The sequence below is a fragment of the Chanodichthys erythropterus genome, chromosome 22 (assembly GCF_024489055.1).
Source record: "Chanodichthys erythropterus isolate Z2021 chromosome 22, ASM2448905v1, whole genome shotgun sequence".
NCBI lineage: Eukaryota > Metazoa > Chordata > Actinopteri > Cypriniformes > Xenocyprididae > Chanodichthys > Chanodichthys erythropterus.
In genome coordinates this window covers 33,364,513-33,386,877 of record NC_090242.1, presented here as the reverse complement: position 1 = coordinate 33,386,877, position 22,365 = coordinate 33,364,513, and the positions used below count along the sequence as shown (strand labels likewise).

Here is a 22,365-nt window from a genome sequence, read left to right as displayed (position 1 = left end):
TTGTAGATAATTCAAGCAACTCGGGAGGTACTGGCAAAGGAACCCTCACTGGAGTGAAGGGAATTGGTGAAAAACAACAACACTGATCAGAAACAGGCATATCCTTACAGTAGAGTCGGCATATGTACATGTCCATATACCAACCTGGCCGTGGAGATGCAATGGCACTATATTCATCAGGCCGGTCTGGTTTTGAGAGTGTTGCTGGTGGTTTATGCCTCCCTAACACAGAAAAATGTAATGTCATTCTAATACCCTGTAGTACTGTCCCTAAGTAAATGTGTTAATAAGTAGTAATGTAAATGCATGCAAACACATGTCAAGACTCTTTATAATATTAGGGGTGTGGTATGCTAACAATGGTATAATGAGAGTATGTCTTTTCAGCACCCCTGTGAAGTTCACTTCAATTTTACTTCAGCTGCGTGCTTAATCAATAATAAAATCATATTAAAATAATCATATTAAATAATTAAAATAATCATAATATATATCATAAAATAATCATAATAAAAATTATGGGAGAATGGGAGACTGCATGTGATGATGTTACAAACTTTACAGTACCTGTCAAAAGTTTGGAAACATTTCTAATTTGCTAATGTTTTTGAATGAAGTCTCGTATGCTCACCAAAGCTGCATTGTGGGATATTAAGGGCCTCGGTCTGTGTGGAGGTTGTTGGTGCAGGTGCTGTAGGTACAGGGCCTTTACCCTGTGAAGAAGTCCTACACACAGGAGCTGGTGGAATGGGAGAATGGGAGACTGATGGTGGAGGCTGAGGCAGAACTGCATTGAACAAAGAAAAGGACACGTATTAAAATATATATTTTATATATATATATATATATATATATATATATATATATATATATATATAAAACATTGAATGTGCATGTTTTCACTGTCTTGTCTATTTTGTTTAAAATAAAATGGTCAAAACTGGTAAAACAGTCACTACAATCATAATTTATTTAAAGATTCTAGTTTGAAAATTCTAACAATGTTCAGATTTAACTGTTATAATATAAGTAGAATTTTTACTTAAAGACAACAAATTCAATTAAATAGCATGCATGCATACAATTCATGAAGTGCACTCACCCTCGTCACTGGTATGTTTATCCCTTAAAAGTAGTTAGTAGAACAAAAGAATGTGTTTTAGAACAGGCAAGAACACTGCCAAAACAACAAACAAAATCATTCAAAATCAGAAATGGAGGATAAATCTGTCTATAACAGAATAATCCCCCAAAACTGATGTGGAAAATAACCTCTTTTAGACAAGACTGTGGATCCAGGGGCTGCAGACGATCCTAAAAAATTAAGCATTAAAATATGAATAGTTTCATTGAAGTATGTGCAACTTAATTTCATAAAGAACAAGACATGGCTACATATAAAAAACATGACACTGTAAATGATTGTTGGTTCACTTACTCGGCTGTGTGAGATATTTTGTTGGAGAAAGACTCAACATCATCTTCTCCAGTTCCTCATCCTCCTCCATTACTATGAAATAAAACAAATGCACCAGAAGACTTTAATGCATCAGGAGACTTTTAATCAAGTATGCATGAATTTTATTAACTCACCTGGATGATCAGAGGCAGTACTTGAAGGAACCAGAGGCCTTGCAGTGGAAGATGATGGTGAGGGCAACAGAGGAGGGTTTTTGGCCAGTTGGTTTTGCTGCTGCTTTAAAAGATACTGCTGCAACAGATACATTTTACTACCTGGAACACATTTCTGCCTCATTATAAAGGAAGCATATCCATCAGCCCTGGTATCCCAAATTTTTCTCCAAGTATCTTGTGCTCTTGTTCCAAATCCAACAATATTGTCATGCTCTGACAAGACTGGCACTGGATCTGGCCTTTGAGACAGATACTGTTTAAGATCCTCAATTTCCTTGAAGCTTCTTGAGTATTCAAGAAAGGAAATGAGGCTATCCTTGCAAGGACCTTCTGGGTTGAACTGCCCAGCCCGTTCTTCCTCCTCAACCTTACTGGACAGGTACAAAGCGTAGCCAACATCATTCTCCAATAACCACCTGAAGGACTTGCCCTTGTACTTGCCAAACTGAAGAACATATTCTCCTAACACCTCTTGCTTGTCAGAGACATCCCCTCCTCTGTGTAAAACAACAGAACGGGCATTGGTCTTGACCAGATCTTCTCTTTGAGGTGCTGACTTGTCCTGCAAAGAAGGGTTATCTTTAATTATTTTTGCCTCTTCAGATGGGTCCTGTCGTAAATGGCCTGAAGGGCCTTTCCTGAAGGACAGGGTGACTCTCCCGGGAAAAAAGACAGTCTTCTTCATGCTGATGACCTGAAATCATGACCACATTAAAATACTTAATGAAATAACATAATTAGCATATAGTATATTACAATTAAAACATTAGTATTATGTTTTTTATTTTTTATATTTTCTTTTTACATAACCATCACAAAACATAAAAACAGTCGTAGATCATCAGGTAACCACACACAGTATTGAGAATCAATGTTTCACAAACTTATGAATGGGGTTATTTTAATAAATTCAGCTATTGTTTTGTCTTGTGAACTAAATGCAAACATCTTTTATGTAAAATATCTTATCAGTACTAAACAAAAAATAACATGCATTTTTTATTATCCCTCTTATTTTATTAAAATAATTCTCATTTTCACAGATTCTGCAAGGGGTTCACATACTTTTTCATGCCACTGTATATATATATATACACACACACACACACACACACACACACACATTTTCAGCATCATTACTTCAGTCTTCAGTGTCACATGATCCTTCAGAAATCAATCTAATATGATGATTTGATGCTCAAGACACATTTATGATTATTATCAATGTTGAAAACAGTTATTTACCTTTTTATTTCATGATGCTATGATGAATAGAAAGTTCAAAAGAACAGCATTTGTCTGAAATCTAAATCTTTTGTAACATTAAACACTACCGTTCAAAAGTTTGGGGTCAGTAAGAATTTTAATTTTATTTTTGGGGGATAGAAATAAAATTAATCAATACTTTTATTCATCAAGGATGAGTTAAACTGATCAAAAGTTACAGTGAAGACAATTACAATGTTAGAAAATATTCTATTTTAAATAAATGCTGTTGTTTTGAACTTTTTTAAAAATTTGTACACAACTGTTTTCAACATTGATAATAATAATGAATGTTTCTTGAGCATCAAATCATCATATTTGATTTCTGAAGGATCATGTGACACTGAAGACTGAAGTAATGATGCTGAAAATTCAGCTTTGATCACAGGAATAAATTACACTTTACTGTATATTGACATAGAAAACAGCTGTTTTAAATTGGAATAATATTTCACAATATTACTGTTTTTGTTTGTATTTTTAATCAAATAAATGCAGGCTTGGTGAGCAGAAGATACTTCTTTTAAAACATTAAAAAAATCTTACTAACCCCAAACTTTTGAACGGTAGTGTATATATATATATATATATATATATATATATATATATATATATATATACACATATACATGCATACATATATATATATATATATATATATTTTTATTTTTTATTTTTTTACATAACGTACACAAAACATTTTATAAAAGTTAAATGAACAAGCTTTTAGTGATACCTAAAGATACTCCAATAAATTGTATTGCATTATCTATCAAGTTTGGCTTACTGTAATTTATCAATTTAATTTTGCTAACCGAATCATAGGCTAGGCTACTTGTTTTTATTTACATTAAACTTCACAAACCATTTAAAACAATAAACACAACGATTATATGATGATGATGATGATGATGATGATGATAACAACAAACAACAAATTATTTCCTAAAAATAGTAAAGAATGCATCTTACCTTTTAGGTTTGTAAGCTTATTGCACTGATCTCTGAGGTAAAACAGACGTGACGTAAAAGCGTAAAACCTGAAGTAAAATGTTAAGACTTCTTGAGAAAAACAATAGGACAGACACGTAGTGATTTAGTTAAATAAAGTCGCGTAATTTCTGTAAGTAGGTGTTGTGCAGAATAACACAATACGAACCTTTTTGTAATTAATATGTAAATCGCGCGTCTCCTATCTTCCGCTGCAGCGAATGACTGGCAGATGACACCTCGCTATTTAAATGTCCCGCCACGGAAAAGGCGAAACAGCGCCAAGAAATCTACCTGTGGGCAAAAATATATTGCATCCGTAGTGTTAAGCACTACCATAGAGAATGAATGGGAAAAGTTAAGGGAAGTTAAGCTCAACTATTTTCGTCTCCCGCGCGAAAGGTCCCCGGTTCGAAACCGGGCGGAAACATCGAATATGTTTTTCTGCTCCTATTTCTCACTTAACCGGAAAACTCGAAAATAAGAGTCAAGCAATGTGGACACGCAAGAATAATTACCAAAACAGTTTTGTATGTCATATAATAGTAGAAATGGATGTACATTAATTGTTTTCTGATTATTTTCACTGCACTCAAGAAGATTTTATAGTCTTTACATAACAGAAACTTGTTAGTGTATTATTATTATTATTTTTTATTATTATTATTAATATTATGTGTTTTTATATTGTATAATAATGTTTTTTATTATATTATTATTATTATTAAAAACGGGCTTCGAAATTAATGTTTAAGGTATGACTGCGAGTAATTTATGTTGTAAAATAAACCATTTTAACCACTTTACTTTATTTTAAATCTAAAAAAACAATGTCACTGCATTCGCACTACAACTCCCACAACGCATTGCGCCGCCTCTCCGGCATGAATATGCATGAATTGTTTTATGATTATTTTGACCGCAGTCAACGAAAGAAGATTTTATACAGTCTTTACATAATAGAAATTTGTTAGTATATTATTATTATTATTATTATTATTATGTGTATTTATTTTGTATAATAATGTTTTATTATAATATTATTATTATTATTTTAAAAAACAGGCTTCAAAATGAATGTTTAAGGTATGATTGCGAGTAATTTATATTGTAAAATAAATCATTTTAACCACTTTATGTTATTTTATTTTAAATAAAAAAAAAAAACGACGTCACTGCATTCGCACTACAATTCCCACAACGCATTGCACCGCCTCTCCGGCATGAATATGCATTAATTGTTTTATGATTATTTTGACCGCAGTCAATGAAAGAAGATTTTATACAGTCTTTACATAATAGGAACTTGTTAGTATCTTATTATCATGTGTTTTTATATTTTTTATTATATTATTATTATTTAAAAAAAACGGGCTTCAAAATGAATGTTTAAGGTATGATTGCGAGTAATTTATGTTGTAAAATAAATCATTTTATCCACTTTACTTTATTTTAAAACTAAAAAAATACGACGTCACTGCATTCGCACTACAACTCCCACAACGCATTGCGCCGCCTCTCCGGCATGAATATGTACTTCCGGCGTGAGGCCGGTCCTTTTCCTGTGCTGTAAACTTGAGTAAAGCGGCTTTTCAGCCCGTCCAGCTCAATCTACAGCCATCGACCGGTACCGAGCGCAGAGATGACCGAGCAGATGACCGTGCGAGGGACCCTGAAGGGCCACAACGGCTGGGTGACCCAGATCGCCACGACTCCGCAGTTTCCAGACATGATTCTGTCCGCGTCCCGAGGTGACAGTCAGACTCTGTTTACTGCTCAGCTACAGCAAGTGCTGTGATGGTACTATGGTACTGTCTAACAGTGTTTGAACAGCTGCTAACTGGTTGTTTGTAATGACTAGGGAACTTAACCTGGGGAATTTTAGAAATATTCCAATTTGGAAGCTTGACCGGAATTTATGGGAATTAAGTGGAAATTTTGGGAAATGTGTATATATATATTCAAGGTATCATATAAAAACAAATATAAACATTTTGTTGAAATAACAGTTTAGTTTTTGCATTCAATTTTAATTTAGTAAATATTTAAAATATATTTTATTGTAGCAGTTATGTGTTATTCATTTCAGTGTCACATGATCATTCTAATATGCTGAATTGATACTCAGTTATTATCACAGGAGACAGTTGTGCTGCTGAATATTTTTTGGAACCTGTGATACTATTTTCAAGATTCACTGATTAATAAAAAGTTAAAAAGAACAGAATTTATTCAAAATAGAAATATTTTCTAACAATATCACTTTATATCATATTCTTGCTGAATAAAAGTATTCATAACTTAAAAAAAAAAGAGAAAAAAATTACTGATCCCAAAATTTTGAATGATAATGTATATTGTTAGAAATTATTTCTATTTTAAATAAATGCTTTCACTTTTTATTCATCAGAGAATCCTGAAAAAAGTAGCACGTTTAACAAAAATTAAACCGCACAACTGTTTCCAACATTGATAATTGAGTATCAAATCATCATTTTAGAATGATTTCTGAAGGATCATGTGACACTGAAGACTGGAGTAATGATGCTGAAAATTCAGCTTTGCATTCACAGGAATAAATTATATTTTGATGTATATCAAAAAAGAAAACCAAATTTTTTTTAAATTGTAATAATATTTCACAATATTACTGCTCTTTTCTGTATTTTTGATCAAATGAGCATGTAATAGGCTAACCTGCAATTTTGCAAATTCCCATTAATTCCAATATATTCTTGTTAATTCTCATATATTCCCGTGAATTCCCATGGAAGGTTTCCAGCTTTGAAAATTCCCAGAATTTTGCAACCCTAATGACACTAATATCTTCCTGTTTGTTTCCTGCTCTTGTTTCTCTAGATAAGACCGTCATCATGTGGAAACTCACCCGTGATGAGACCAACTACGGGATTCCTCAGCGAGCCCTGCGCGGACACTCGCACTTCGTGAGCGATGTGGTCATCTCATCAGATGGTCAGTTTGCGTTGTCCGGCTCGTGGGACGGCACTCTGCGTCTGTGGGACCTCACCACGTGAGTACAAGGGTGTCTTAACTCCAAATACTCTATAGGGCTGAACTAGTTAACCCTGGGTCACTCTAAACCCTGTGTTATCTTGCTTCAAGTGTCACACTACTTCTATTTAAAGGGTTAGTTCACTAGAAATTAAAATTATCCCATGATTTACTCATCCTAGGTGTCCATCATCTTTCAGATGAACACAATTGGAGTTATATCATTAGTCCTCTGAGGTTTATAATGGGAGTGAATGGGGGCCGAGATTTTGAAGCCCAAAAAAGCACATCCATCCATCATAAAAGTAATCCATACGACTCCAGGGGGTTAAAGGATTAGTTCACTTTCAAATAAAATTTTCCTGATAATTTACTCACCCCCATGTCATCCAAGATGTCTTTCTTTCGTCAGTCGAAAAGAAATGATGTTTTTTGATGAAAACATTCCAGGATTTTTCTCCATATAGTGGACTTCAATGGACTCCAAACGGTTGAAGGTCAAAATTACAGTTTCAGTGCAGCTTCAAAGGGCTTTAAACGATACCAGATGAGGAATAACGGTCTTATCTAGCGAAACGATCGGACATTTTTGAAAAAAATGTAAATGTATATGCTTTATATAAACAAATCATCGCCTTCAAGTGCTTTATGATGGATGTATACGCTTTTTTTGGGCTTCAAAATCTCGGCCACCATTCACTCCCATTATAAACCTCTGAGGACTAAGGATATAACTCCGATTGTGTTCATCTGAAAGAAGATAGTCATATCCACCTAGGATGAGGCCCTCGGCCCCCATTCACTATAATTATAAAGTTTGGAAAAGCCAGGATGTTTTTAAATATAGCTCCGACTGTGTTCTTCTGAAAGAAGATAGTCATATACACCTAAGATGACTTGAGGGTGAGTAAATCTTTTGGTGAACTAACCCTTTAACATCCAAACTTCCTAAAACCTGGTTGTAACTTTCTAACACCACATCGTTTCACAACTTTGTCAATGCAATACGGGGTTAACACTACAAAAGCGGCTTTAATCCTGCTCCGGGTAAAAAGCTATGCTGAATTACAAGTGTGAAATGTTCCTTTACCCAGGGTGCAGTGTGAATAGCCCTCAGGTTTGTGACCTCCTGCTCTTCAAATGTTCTTTTCAGTGGAACCACAACCCGTCGTTTCGTGGGTCACACCAAAGACGTGCTGAGCGTGGCCTTCTCCGCTGATAACCGGCAGATCGTGTCTGGCTCTCGGGACAAGACCATCAAGCTGTGGAACACCCTGGGCGTCTGCAAGTACACCATTCAGGTGAGATTGGGTTTGTCAGTGTGGTCATCATAGTTAACTTGATGCAAATGAAAAATTAGGCTGTTTTAGCAGTGATATTTTGGCCTGATCAAAGTGGCTTAACCCTATAAAGTCTGCTGCATCATATTTGAGATGCACATTTCTTTTTTATGCGCGAGGCTTTTTGATTATCAACTTAAACACAAATTTTGCTATATTTTTTGGTATATTTCAAGATGAACACTGAAGGAGCTTGGGTTTACTTCATTATCCATACATCATCTAATATAAAAATCAAATGTGAGGCTCAAATAGATAATGGGGTTTCTGAGGAAGGTTTATTTGTTCATCTCTCAATCATCATTGTATTGCATTGTTTTAAAACTTCAGAGCTTTGATCATAAAACTAAGCATTGAATATAATCTTACTAAGACATTATTGGCATATATAGAGTGATGAATGATATTTATATTGCATCAGAATTTCATCTTACTATTCGTCCATATAAAAACATCTGCACCAAATTGCATATTTTACTCAGTTTGGGCCTTATTCTCACTGTATCGGATGATATGAGCCTGAAGAATCAAATATGATGCTTAGAAAAAAACACATTTTCTTAGATTTTGTCTAAAGTTTTAATAAATTGCTTCATTTAAAAAAAAAAAATTTTTTATTTCATATGTCAGGCTTTACAAGCTGATGTCTGATCTTCTAGCTTGATCGATCCACACTGACATGTTTGTGTTGTTCCTCAGGACGAGAGTCACACTGAGTGGGTTTCCTGCGTCCGTTTCTCCCCGAACAGCAGTAACCCCATCATCGTCTCCTGCGGCTGGGACAAGATGGTCAAGGTGAGAACTAAGTCAAGTCAGTTTGATTTCTATAGAGGTTTTCACAATGCACATTGTTTTGAAACGGCTTTACAGAAGATACGGCTGTAAGGTTTTCATTTAGCCGGTTCAAATAGAAGAACGACTTCAAATAGTGTGCATTTTAGAGGATAAGACCCTGTTGCTTTCATGTACTTCATGTGTCACTCAACATTTTGTGAGATTGGAAAATCCTTGTGTAGCACGTAACATTAAACAGATCATCTGTCGGACATGCGTCAACAGAGAGAATACTGAACAAAATGCATAAACTTTTGAATCAATATATTTTTGTATGAAGCCCCTAAAGGACCAAAAATATATTTCTATGCTTTTGCATTCGCTTGCATAGGTTGTGCGTTCATTTGCAGATATTTGAATTCTTTGCGAGCGGATCCAAAGGTTTTGCAGGCAAACGAAACATTTCCCTGGGGAAGAATGCAAAAGCATGGAGATATAATTTTTCCTCTTATCACCATGTCCCTTTAAGGGCTCCATAAGTGTGTCTGGTCTTTTCACTCAGAGTATTTTGTTTCTTTCAGGTGTGGAATCTGGCCAACTGCAAGCTGAAGACCAATCACATCGGACACACCGGATTCCTGAACACCGTCACCGTGTCCCCTGATGGCTCCCTCTGTGCATCTGGAGGAAAGGTCAGTTTCACCGTGTATGGTCCTGTTTTAGGGTCCAAATCTGAACCTAGGACCTGTCAATCTTCAAATCGTACAGACAAGGGGTTTTCAGACTGGGGTCCAGTGACCCCCAGGGGACCGCAAGGGAGTTTAGAGAAAAATGGTGTAAAAATACATTAATAAAAGGGTTGAAATTAATTAATAGATAATATTAATTACAGATAATATTTTGCATGCTTATAAAATAGATTTTTTTAGTGTAATTTGGGTCTTTTATACATATAAAAATAAATGCCTGAAAAAATTTAAAATAAATAAATTGATTAAAATAAAATGTATTTAAATTAATAAAAATTGAATAATGATGCATAACAAACTAAAAATCATCCAGATAATATTTTACACACATAATATTGATATAATATTTGTATTTATATATTTATTTAATTTTTTACAACATAAATAGCTGCCTTTTAAATTTCAGAATTGGGGTCCCTTGCTCATCATTTTCAGTCATGGTGATAAATGGGGAAAAAAAACACCATTTAAACTTAACCTTTAAGGCTAATGATTGATATTTACTTTATGCATTATTAATGCAGTTCTGTGCCCTCATTATGCTGGATGACTTTATAAATGATCAGGAGGTTTGACATTCCCTGTGTCTCTGTCTTCAGGATGGACAAGCCATGCTTTGGGATCTAAACGAAGGCAAGCATCTTTACACGCTGGACGGCGGTGACACGATCAATGCTCTCTGCTTCAGTCCCAACAGATACTGGCTGTGTGCCGCCACAGGGCCGAGCATCAAGATCTGGGTACGATGAGCTTTCTGTCCTAACTGTGTGATTTATGAGTGTATTTTCACATCAAAACATTTTCTTTGCAGTATGGTGTAGTTTCACTCTTTTTACCTGATTATATCATTGCTCTGTTTCAACAATACATGCAGTTTGTGACCTTAGTGTTGCTGGACATGGCAGTCTGTCGGTATTTGCCATTTTTATATTGGCATCATTCATTGAAACACTTCTGATCTGGTAATGTCAATTCATCAGGATTGAAAATCATTGCAATACATGTTAATACATTTAAAATGGACAAAGATGGCATTTGTAAATGGTAAGTTCAATTAATTTTGGTGAATGATTCACAAAAATGAATTGTTCAATTTTTAACTGATTCAGAATCAGCTAAAAATTGAACAATTCATTTGTGTCTGCACTTAAGTGTTGATTTTGGCTGGTGGTTTCAATTCATCGTTACATTTAAACTGGACAAAAATGGCATTAAAGTTGGCAAGTTCAGTTCATTTTGGTGAATCGGTTAAAATCATCCATTTCATATATTAACTCTGATTTAATGGTTAATTTGCATCCCCACTTGAGTGCTGATTTTGGCATGTGATTTCAATTAATCAACATTTGAAAGTCATTTCAAATGCATGTTATATTTAAAATGGATAAAAATGGAATTATAGTTTTCAAGTTCAGTTTATTTTGGTGAATCAAATGGTCCATTTAAAAACGTACTCTGGTTTAATGATTCGTGTCTCCATTTAAAAGTGTTTATTTTGGCTTGTGATTTCAATTCATCAGCATTGAAAATCATTGCAATACATGTTCAATTTAAAATGGGCATACAGTTTATTTTGGTGAATTGGTTAAAATGGTTCATTTAAAAAAAATTGACTCTGATTTAATGATTCATTTGTGTCTCCACTGAAAATCAACATTCAAAATCATTGCAATGTGTTACATTTTAAAATGGAATTGACAAGTTCAATTCATTTTGGTTAATCGGTTCAAACTGTCCTTTCCAAAAAGTGACTCTGGTTTAAAGATTCATTTGTCACCACTGAAAAATGTTTCAATTATATATTAAAATGCTTTTATTTTCATTAAAATTATTAAATATCACACACTAATAATAATTTAGTAAAAAGCTGTGCAGAAACATTTTGAAATAGATTTTTACTTGCAATAAACATTTTGAATCTACTTTTACATTTCATTTGGTGTTCGTTTGCACTCTTCTCTCACATTACTGTTACGTCTCTCTCTCTCTACAGGATCTGGAGGGAAAGATCATTGTTGATGAGCTCAGACAGGAAGTCATCACCACCAACAGCAAGGCTGAGCCGCCCCAGTGCACGTCTCTGGCCTGGTCTGCTGATGGACAGGTACGAGTCATTGTGTGTGAGACGAGGTTATTTTGCAGAGCATCAGTTTGGATGCTGGATCTCTGGGTGTCATTGTGTCTGAATGCAATGGATAATCTTTAATAGAAACCAGTGGACAAACAACAAGGTTATATTAATTACACTATTTTTTTTCTCAGACTCTCTTTGCTGGATACACAGACAACCTGATCAGAGTTTGGCAGGTGACCGTCGGGACCCGATAAAGATGTAGATTCCAAGAACAGAATGCAACACGTGGAAAAATGGAATAAAAATCAATAAATGATTTCTTTTGTGTTAATAGTGTCTTTTTGTTGTATTAAATCAGTGCACTTTAGCTGCGCTCTTTGGTTTATTAGTCTTGAGTAAAAAACGGCATTGATTTAATGCCATATTGATCTGCAGACAAGGCTTAGCCCAAGTCAGGATTAGGCCTTAGTTCAATTAGGATATTTAAGTAGGTTTTATAGGTTCACTAGAAAAAAAATTACTAGTGTGCATCTTGAGACCTAAACAATGGCACTGATGTATTTTAAGATCTGTCAGTACAAGATGCTTTCAGTTTAAACATCTCAAACATGCATTTTAGTCTGGGACTAGCTTAAAGGGTTAGTTCACCCAAAAATGAAAATTATGTCATTAATTACTCCCCCCTCATGTCGTTCCACACCTGTATGACCTTTGTTCATCTTCAGAACACAAATTAAGATATTTTTGATGAAATCCGATGGCTCAGTGAGGCCTCCATAGCCAGCAATGACATTTCCTCAAGATCCATTAATGTACTAAAAGCATATTTAAATCAGTTCATGTGAGTACAGTTGTTAAATATTAATATTATGAAGCGACGAGAATATTTTTGGTGCGCCCAAAAAACAAAATGACAACTTATAAAGTGATGGCCGATTTCAAAACACTGCTTCAGGAAGCTTTGGAGCGTTATGAATGCGCGTATCGAATCGAGTCGCGTGTCAAACCACCAAACTGCTGAAATCACGTGACTTTGGCGCTCCGAACAGCTGATTCGATATGCTGATTCATAACGCTCCGTTGCTTCCTGAAGCAGTGTTTTGAAATTGGCCATCACTAAAGTCTTTATTTTGTTTTTTTGGCGCACCAAAAATATTCTCGTCACGTTATAATATTAATATTGAACCACTGTACTCACATGAACTGATTTAAATATGTTTATAGTACATTAATGGATCTTGAGAGAGGAAATGTCATTGCTGGCTATGCAGGCCTTACTGAGCCATCGGATTTCAATTAAAATATCTTAATTTGTGTTCTGAAGATGAACGAAGGTCTTACGGGTGTGGAACGGCATCTATTGAGAAACCGGGGGAAAGTACAACAGAGGTTGATTAGATGGAAAGAAAAGGCTGGATTCTTTGAATCCTTCAGCAACTAATAAGTATGTTTATGCATGAATGAGCAAAGCTTTGACAAATATTTGCTATATGATTTGTTTTTAACATAGTATCACACCATGCCAAACTTTAACCTTTTAATATTACAATTTGTGGTCCAGGACGCTCTCTTTCACCCTCTATTTTCACTTGGAAAGCTGAAATACAGCTTTTAAGCAATATGTTTAAAGTCTAATCAATTTAAAGTACCTGTATAAATACTTAATGCTACAGTCAAACTGTGACAAAAGAAATGCATTTATATTGTGCAAAGGATGTGTTTGTATGTTAATGTGCCCTTAAGGCCAATTGAAATGTCCAAAGTTAAGTAATGAGTGGCTTTTGTCTCTGCAAGCCATTCAAAATGGTGCAAAACTAGCTTTATTGTCATTGGAAAATGCACATAAGTATAGAGATTATACAAAGAAATCAGTGATAGTAATGGTGGCCATAAAGCAGAAGTACACAAATATATTTAAACGTGGGAATATCAGGGGGGTCAATATATAATTGTGGGAGATTTTGAGTTTGAATAATTCTGGGAAAAAATATATTTATTTACAAAATATTATTATCTTCCCTGATAAATTATCCCTGAAATATTTTGTTTTTAGTAATTGCCAAGCTCAGGCATAATTGATTTCAGATATTTAGTTTTAAAAACAAGAAGTTTACTCATTATTTGGTCAACTATGTTACGGACAAAACCTATAAGTTTTAACTTTATGTAAATGGCAGACATTTAAAAAAATCATTACTCTTGGAAGAATATGTGTCTATTTACCTACCTTTTCAATTAAAATACCCAATTAATTAAGAAAATACACATTTTGTTCAATTGAAACCCCAAATTTCAAGTACTGAAGTAACCAGTCTGTATATTTTGTTTCCAAACTGCTTGATTCATGATAATTTTCTTGATTAAATTATGCTGAGGTATATATTTGACAGCTACTCAGTTTCTAAATATTTACTTGGAGATTAGGGAACAATTTTAATACATATATTTTTTAAAAAAACATAATGGTAACTTAATTGACAGCCCAGTATCATAGTTGACAAAAGTAACATAGTTGACTGGACATGACAAAGTAGGATGATGTATTTAACAAACACAATCCTAAACTATATCAATTATTATATGTTAGCTAATCTTTTATTGCATTTAATCAAGACCTGTTGAATATTTCATGACATAAAGGAGAAATACAGACGCACATCAGTTTAAACTGTTTGTGTCAAAACTAAATTTCCTTCTCATTTAAACAGTCAGTGCCCCCAAAATGCTTAGTTCCTTTGGCATTGTGTAAGCACTGCAAGTCAAAATGTTTAGATGTTTTGTCACTATGGCAAATATCCCTCATGTCCACCTTTCAGTCTTAGTCCAGTCCTTCACTGACAATGGTTACTGTACAGTTTTTGTCTAGCTAACGGAATACAATTGTGTGTAAAACTGAAAAAGACAGGATTTTAGGGTAAGAGTAGCCTCCAAGGTTTGACATCATATATTGCACTCATACTGCCAAGGAAATTGTAACCATTATCATTAACACACATAAAGTAACTTCCATACATCAGAGTAAAAGGAAAATGTATACAGCATAATATACTGTAATATAAACACACAAACAAAAAATAATGAAAATTATATGCAGCCTATAGTGCTGTAAATAAAGCTGGAGTTTCACAACTAACAGTTCTTCACTGGTCGCTCGTTTCCTTCCAATGCCATTATTCTCTACAATAGCGTAAAAAGAAAACATCAAATCAGTCATACAGAAGAGTCATACACTACATTACAGACAATTACATAGGAATGTTCTATGTTCTCCACAACTTCATTATACTACTGGCCACTACTCCAGTGGTTCCAAACCTGGGGTACATGTAGCCCTATGCAGAGGTACTACAGGGGGTATTTGACAGAAAGGGAGGGGGAAAATCATCAATGACTAGACTTACTGAAATGTTACAGTAAAACCCAGAGTATTAGATTTACATGGGAGGCACTAATTGCAGCTCTTTGACCCTTTTTCTTATTGTATGTTATATTCTTCAAAATAAGGATTATAATGATAATTGCATCATACAGTAAGCTGCAGTTTTTAGGCAAAATGTTGAAGTCAGATAAGTCAAATACTTTCATACCTGGATTACCTGGATACACAAATGAGGTAAAGTGGGTACTGAAGCCAAACAAGTTTGGGAACAACTGCTTAATTGTAAAAAAGTTATAATGATGGACAACCAGTAACTGACTTACATGTTACATGTTAGTCAAGTTCTAGTTTCACCTGATTGTCAATTGCTGTAATAATTTATCAAATGTTCCAAGGATTCATATATGGTATTCATGGTATTATGTTCTTGACTAATTTTGACAATTGAACAAACTATTGTGCGTGTGATGACTTATACAATGAAATGACGCTGACACGTTTTGGAGCAAACAACCATTAGACTGAGAATCGACAATCAGTTTAGATCAACAAGATCTATTCACTTGGAAATTGTGCTAAATGTAGGCTACCTGTACTTAATCATTCCCAAAGATGTAGTGAGACATTGAGACATGTACTTAGACATTTGCAATTTGCAAAATGAATGAGAAATTCAATTCTGTTGTGAACAATTGCCAAGTGGTTTAGAGGTTTGTCCATGTAGTTTTGAGAATGTAATTTCTGTTTCAAGAAATGAGCCAAACCAATGGAGAAAAACTGTAAGATATGATTTGGCAATATCTTCCCACACATCTCTTTTTATTTCAACATGACATGCTGTCACGTGCTGTGGGGCAGGAATCAACCTGAGCACATCTTTTCTGCAGCAGATAATCGTGGCATTTGCCTGAAAACAAGTTTACTTTTATAATATTTATTGCAAAGTATTTTATAGTTACTGTACAATTAGAATATTAAATGAACTCCTGAAAACTATAAGAACATGTCATGAATGTCAACTATGTTACTCTTGGTCAACTAAGTTACCTTTGCAGAGTAACATAGGTGACTGGTAACCTAGTTGACATTTTTGCTGTTTTTAGGGATAAAATCAAAATGGTTGCCTAGCACCAGACACCACATGGCATTTTACAGAGAGGTTCTTCTAAATAGTATATGTACAACTGAGTTGAATTGAAATTCAAAGTTATTTATGAATTCATTGTAGTAACATTGTTGACATATGATAAGTACACATTTGCCCTAAGCACTACTTTAGGTGAAATAACTGAAAATGTGGAGGGAGAACATACCTTGGAGTCTTGCTAGTTTTCTTTTCAGGAGGAAATGACATCATGTGGAGCAGGTCATGTGATTTGGAAAACACACTCTTCCTTGAGGGGTGTATTTGCTATGGGTAACTTAGATGACAGCGACTTCTCGGACATATATTCAATTTGTCAATTTCTATTGGAAATGTGACATATTGCCCAAAAAGACACATTGTTCACAATTACTTCAACTTAATGTAAATAATATAATTAAAACTGTTTTTAAATAAGTTTTTTAAATGTTTTTTTAGGTAATGAGATTGTGGTTGTAATTCATTTCGGACGGTTATTTAGTTGACATTTTAGGGATATCTAGTAAATTTTTATAAATATATGATTATTTCCATAATAATTAACTATGAAATTTGTAAAGACAAGATCATGAAGAACACTGAAGACTTTTAAAATTTTATTTTAATAATCATGTTTGCGAGATAAATCTCATGGACATGAAAACTCCCTCAATTATATATTGACCCAGGGAATTGTAAACTGAGATTTTCCAGGACTGAACGATTCATGAAAACTGATTCATAAAAAATTCCTCTTTGTGAGTGCAGTCCTTCATCGACGACGGGCAAGAAATAATTTACATTAATTCGGGAAGCCTAACAAGTGTAAAAACAACAAAACACTATATATTATACACAGTGTTCACACGCTTATATCCATTGTGTTTGATTGCACAACACGCTAACCGTTTTAAGGTGCACGCGCTCTGGAACATCTCGTGCTAGCGCGTTTTTGAACAGCAGAAAAGAACTGCGCAGGAGGAAACCATAACGGGGTGGTGCTTCAACCGCCTCTGGCCAATCAAAGAACGCCATCATTGCCTAGTCACTCCCAGTCATCCAGTCACAGCTTGCTTTATTCAAACGAGCTCATCCGGTGCTATAAAAGTGGCCACGAGTTGGTACAGTACGCGAGAGTCCATCTTGGAAAGCGGCTTTTTCAGCGCCAATATTTTACAGTAAGCCGGTAAATTTAATTTCGCGTGTTTTCCGTGTTGCGCTAAACTGTGTTTGATGAGAATACGCATAAGAGCGTATTTGAGCATGTTTTATGCGTTTAGCGTGCTTAAAAACGAATCTATCGCGATCGTGTTGCTAGTTTAGCTTTGCATGCTGCTTTAGCTTTCCGTGATCGGCATGAATGAATCTTTTGTTTGTTTGTTTTCAAAGGACATATGCGGTTTTATGCGGTTGTAATACGTTTTTGCGCCTGATTTTATTCGTTTACTTGTCTATTTATCAAGCTAAAGACTGAAATCGAGCTTTTTGCGTTGAATCTAATGGCGTAACCATGCTGCTTACTCTATTATTCTAGCTCTTATTTCACAATGTGAGCTAAACTTTAATAATTTCTAACCCAAAGGTGATCAAAAGCGACTAAAATGGCCGACGCAGAGCATCAGTTCATGGAAACCTCCGAGAACGGGAACGAGGAGAATCTGAACGGAGCGGAGCTCGCGGAGGAGGCCGCGGCGGACGACGAGAATGGAGGCGATGGAGGACAGATCGACGCCAGCAAGGGCGAGGAAGATGCCGGGTAAGGATATTGAGAGCTTAATTACGTTTTCGTGATTAATTTAGACTTTTTGTTTCAAGTCTTCTATCTTGGCGCCATGTGTCTTTGTGAATGGAGGGGGGTGGGGTGGTTTTGTGCTCATTGTTGGAGATGAGGGTTGTTTGGAGTTGAATCTCACGCTGGCGGGTGGCAGCTGCCATACGTGAAGCGAGTGCCTCAGTTTCACTTACCGCGGTAAAATCAAGAGCACGCCGTCTTAAGTGGTTTATTCCTTTATGAAACCCGCATAGTGTAATGGCCGAAGTGTTTATGGTTGCCTGGAGACTCCCTACTAATTTTTGGACACTGGCTAGTCCAATCAGACTTTAGAATTCCGGAAGCTTTTCTTTTCCCACTGGGATTTCTGAACCGAAGCAGCCAGTTACAAGATTAATCACAATACAAACGGGTTTGAAAATTGTATGCGAGGCTTTAATGATGTAAATTACATTGAGGCATTGCGAATGACATGATTGAATTTAAAATACTGAGAAATATTAATAAATTTAAAGATGTTTTTGTGCCTGTGTGAATAGAAGCAATATTGTTGCAAAATGAACACAAATATACAAGTAGTTTGAGTATTGAGTCCATTACATCACACACTTATTGCTGGATGTTCTTCTGCAGAATCATGGGTAATGTAGTTTTTCCACCTCTAAAAAAAGATTGACGATATATCTTTACCAATATTTAACAATTTTACCATAATCAAATATTAATTTTCTAAATTGGATTCATGATAAATGAAAATTCTGATATAACATACCAGTTTAGAAATGCAATAAAATGATGTTTCTATGTTCTAATATTCCAGAGGATATTCAGTCATTTAACATTATCCAGAGAATTATTCTTCACTCTTTAGCCTATTAAACAGCTTATAAATCTACTAAAACTGTAGTTTAAAATGAAGTATTGCATTTCTGCAAAGTTGATATGACTCCTGTCTTTAATTTATATTCTCCATTTGAAAACATTAGACATTTAGCTTATTAACATTAGTTTTGCTACTGATTTTTATAAATTTTGTAATATGAAGATTAAAACTAACATAGACTAATTTAACAAACTTTTTTTTTTTTTTTTTTTTTCCCCTTCAGACCCCTCTATTGGCGTTTAAGATTTGTTGTTTTTCCTAGGCAAGGAGGGAGTGATTGTTATAAATAAAATGGTTTGTTCTGTTCAGTGGTGTTGTAATCATGTCAAAAACAGAAGTATAACAGTATCAGTTCTACATATCTGTTATCGGGCACATACACGCACAAATTATCGGTGTTTGTTTAAAAAAAAAATCAATATTTGTCGATCACTATAAAATTTACTACCGGACTGTTGCATTTGTCTATGGTACTATATGATGCCTTTTGTTTGTGCTTTTAATATCGATTCGTATCAACCTTTGTTTTCTTTCTGCAGTAAAATGTTTGTTGGAGGACTCAGTTGGGACACCAGTAAGAAAGATCTAAAGGATTACTTCTCAAAGTTCGGTGAGGTGACTGACTGCACCATAAAGATGGATTCAAACACCGGCCGGTCACGAGGGTTTGGATTCATCTTGTTCAAAGATGCTGAAAGTGTGGAGAAGGTACGGATGCTTTTGCGTCTCTCTAGTCCAAATAATCACTAGGTGGCAGATGTTTGCAACATCTCCTTTCTTTGAAAAGGTCCTACAGCAAAAGGAACACAGACTAGATGGCCGACAGATCGATCCCAAGAAAGCCATGGCCATGAAGAAGGAGCCCGTCAAGAAGATATTTGTTGGTGGCCTTAACCCTGAAACCGCAGAGGAGAAGATCCGTGAATACTTTGGGGCCTTCGGAGAGGTGAGTTTTGATTTGAGCTTTTAAAAAAAAAAAAAAAACCCTTTTTGTTTTGTCTACTAGCTTTAATGCTTTATCAATCATGCTTGCAGATGGAAAATATCGAACTCCCAACGGATCCAAAGACAAACAAAAGGAGGGGCTTCGTCTTCATCACGTTCAAGGAAGAATCTGCTGTCAAAAAGATAGTTGAGAAGAAATACCATAACGTTAGTGGAAGCAAGGTAACGAATGGAGAGGAAGACCTTGTATGTATATTTCTATTTTTACACTCTCATATTTTTGCAATAGATGCATAGTTATGGTGGGTAAATTAAATTGATTTGTGGGTGTGCACAGTTGCTTAATCAAGCTTTTTATTGGTGCATGAATGTTTTATTCAGCCCATCACAATCCGGCTTTGCTCTAATCTCTGATTTCAGTGCGAGATCAAAATCGCCCAGCCCAAGGAAATCTACCAGCAGCAGCAGTATGGCGCCCGCGGAGGCTTCGGAGGTCGCGGCAGGGGTCGCGGGGGTAAGAGACGTGCTTTTATATATGTTTCAGCCACATTAGCTTTATAAAAACCAGTCTGACCTTGCAACATCTGCTTCCTCAGGCCAAAACCAGAACTGGAACCAGGGATATAACAGCTACTGGAACCAGGGATATGGGAACCAAGGCTATGGCGGTTACGGTGGCCAGCAGGGCTATGGCGGCTACGGTGGCTATGGCAGCTACGACTATTCCTCTCCATACTATGGTGGATATGGTGGTGGTTATGATTACAGTATGTTTGTATCTTCCAGACACTCGTGATCATTCTGGTGTCCCTTCCATGTTCACACAGTCACACTTGTCGTCTTTTTTCTCTTCAGACCAGGGAAGCGCGAGCTACGGAAAGACACCGAGACGCGGAGGCCACCAGAGTAGCTACAAGCCATACTGATCCCATACAGAACAGGTAGTTTGCTTTTAGCAAATGGATGTCAAATGCGTGCCTTGATTCTATTTAAGCTGCTTTGCATTTGTCTGTCATGATGATTTCCAGCCTGTATGTTCCTCTACAGGACTGATGTATTCCCAAAAACCAGGAGTCTGACAGGGACGCCGACAACAGTTCACACATGCAGACTCTTTCCTTTTACCGGACAAGATCATGACCCATTTGTACAGAACCGATGAATAGGGGAAGCAATGTCACACTTCCACATTTTTATTTTAATTTTATTTTCCTTTTGTCCACATTTCCAGAGATGGAAGTGTTATTTTTACTGTACTTTTTGGTACCTTTTTTGAATAATGTATTGTATGGTTGTATTTTACATGTCTACTGGATTTGCCACATGAGGTTCGGGAGCTGCCAGAGCTTTTGAAATAAAACGATTTTGAGTAAATTTTTCTCAATGTTTCCAGATGCTTACTATGCTTATCCTGTTGTTGCATTGCATAGGAGAGAGTCTTTTAAAAACCAGAGTCTAGTGAATGTCAGCGTTTTTGGGTAATATTGAATAGTGACTGGAAATTTCCACTTTTTTTCTTTTCTTTTTTGGCTTTGATTTTTAAACTGTTTTTGACTTGCCTTTTCAGTTATATTGCTTAAGTTTGTCAATTAGGATATTTGCTAGCAACCAGCATTGCTTACTGAAATCTCATTCCTATAGTGTTTTTTGGTAGAAATAAATGACTTGTAAGTTTTTGGAAGTGTTCTTGTTTACTGGATAACATTAATGTTAATGTTTTAATGACTTTTGCTGTGACAATTTAACACCTTTTTGGTTTCAGAACCCTTATAACTTGGTATTGGCCATCAATTGAGTTCTTAAATGACTTTGTAAATTTTGCATGCATGGCTACTAATTGCTAAACATCTAGCTTATTTTTATACTCCTTTCTTGTGACTATGCAATACTTGTGATTCACTAGCTACAGTAGATATTGCTGAGAAAAGCATGCCAAATCAATGTTTGATATAAAATGGTGTAATAGCAGTTTGCAGCATAACGGTCTGGTTTTGCACCACTAACAAAGTTAGAATTGAGGTAGATGTTTTGATTTTTCTATCCATGATTTGGTTCAGTCAGGTTGTTTAGAATTATGTATTTCCATACAAGACGTATTGCTGTTATGTATACAGTGCACAATATGCAGCTTTCCTATATGCAAAATACTTGAATAGTTACTACATTTGCCAAATGTGCAATATGTAACACTGCACACTGTGTTGTAGCCCACAGTGCAAGTCACTTAGCCATTTCAAATGTGATGCACAAGTAATCTTTTTGCATCTTCAATTAGACTGCAATTAGAACTTGGTGCTCTTTATTTGGCATTTGGTAAAATCAAACACAAAATGTGTAAATATGGGATTGAGTTTCAATTGGTTCAATTCCCAAGAAACTTGTTGCATAAATTACCTGTTTACTTAAATGACTTGGAGGGAAAAA

At 35.4% G+C, this 22,365-nt stretch overlaps 2 protein-coding genes across 7 annotated transcripts; both read left to right on the top strand.

Annotated features, from left to right (window-relative positions):
• Positions 1 to 5,440: 5,440 nt before the first annotated feature.
• Positions 5,441 to 12,171, top strand: LOC137012154 (small ribosomal subunit protein RACK1-like). The gene is made up of 8 exons (XM_067375250.1): positions 5,441 to 5,642; positions 6,751 to 6,922; positions 8,057 to 8,204; positions 8,943 to 9,038; positions 9,599 to 9,709; positions 10,366 to 10,506; positions 11,760 to 11,870; positions 12,029 to 12,171. The coding sequence occupies exons 1-8, from the start codon at positions 5,534 to 5,536 to the stop codon at positions 12,092 to 12,094; spliced, it is 954 nt and encodes a 317-aa protein (XP_067231351.1). The 5' UTR covers positions 5,441 to 5,533; the 3' UTR covers positions 12,095 to 12,171.
• Positions 12,172 to 17,418: 5,247 nt separating this feature from the next.
• On the top strand, positions 17,419 to 21,319 carry hnrnpabb (heterogeneous nuclear ribonucleoprotein A/Bb). 6 transcript variants are annotated; one of them, XM_067376450.1, is made up of 9 exons: positions 17,419 to 17,520; positions 17,925 to 18,098; positions 19,536 to 19,704; positions 19,784 to 19,942; positions 20,032 to 20,163; positions 20,362 to 20,455; positions 20,538 to 20,708; positions 20,797 to 20,882; positions 20,989 to 21,319. In XM_067376450.1, exons 2-8 carry the CDS (start codon positions 17,944 to 17,946, stop codon positions 20,865 to 20,867), a joined length of 951 nt encoding a protein of 316 aa, XP_067232551.1. In that variant the 5' UTR covers positions 17,419 to 17,520; positions 17,925 to 17,943; the 3' UTR covers positions 20,868 to 20,882; positions 20,989 to 21,319. The 6 variants fall into 6 exon arrangements, with proteins under 6 accessions (XP_067232551.1, XP_067232552.1, XP_067232553.1 ...); XM_067376451.1 differs by having other exon boundaries at positions 20,032 to 20,187; positions 20,538 to 20,681; XM_067376452.1 differs by having other exon boundaries at positions 20,032 to 20,187; positions 20,538 to 20,681; positions 20,970 to 21,319.
• Positions 21,320 to 22,365: the final 1,046 nt, after the last annotated feature.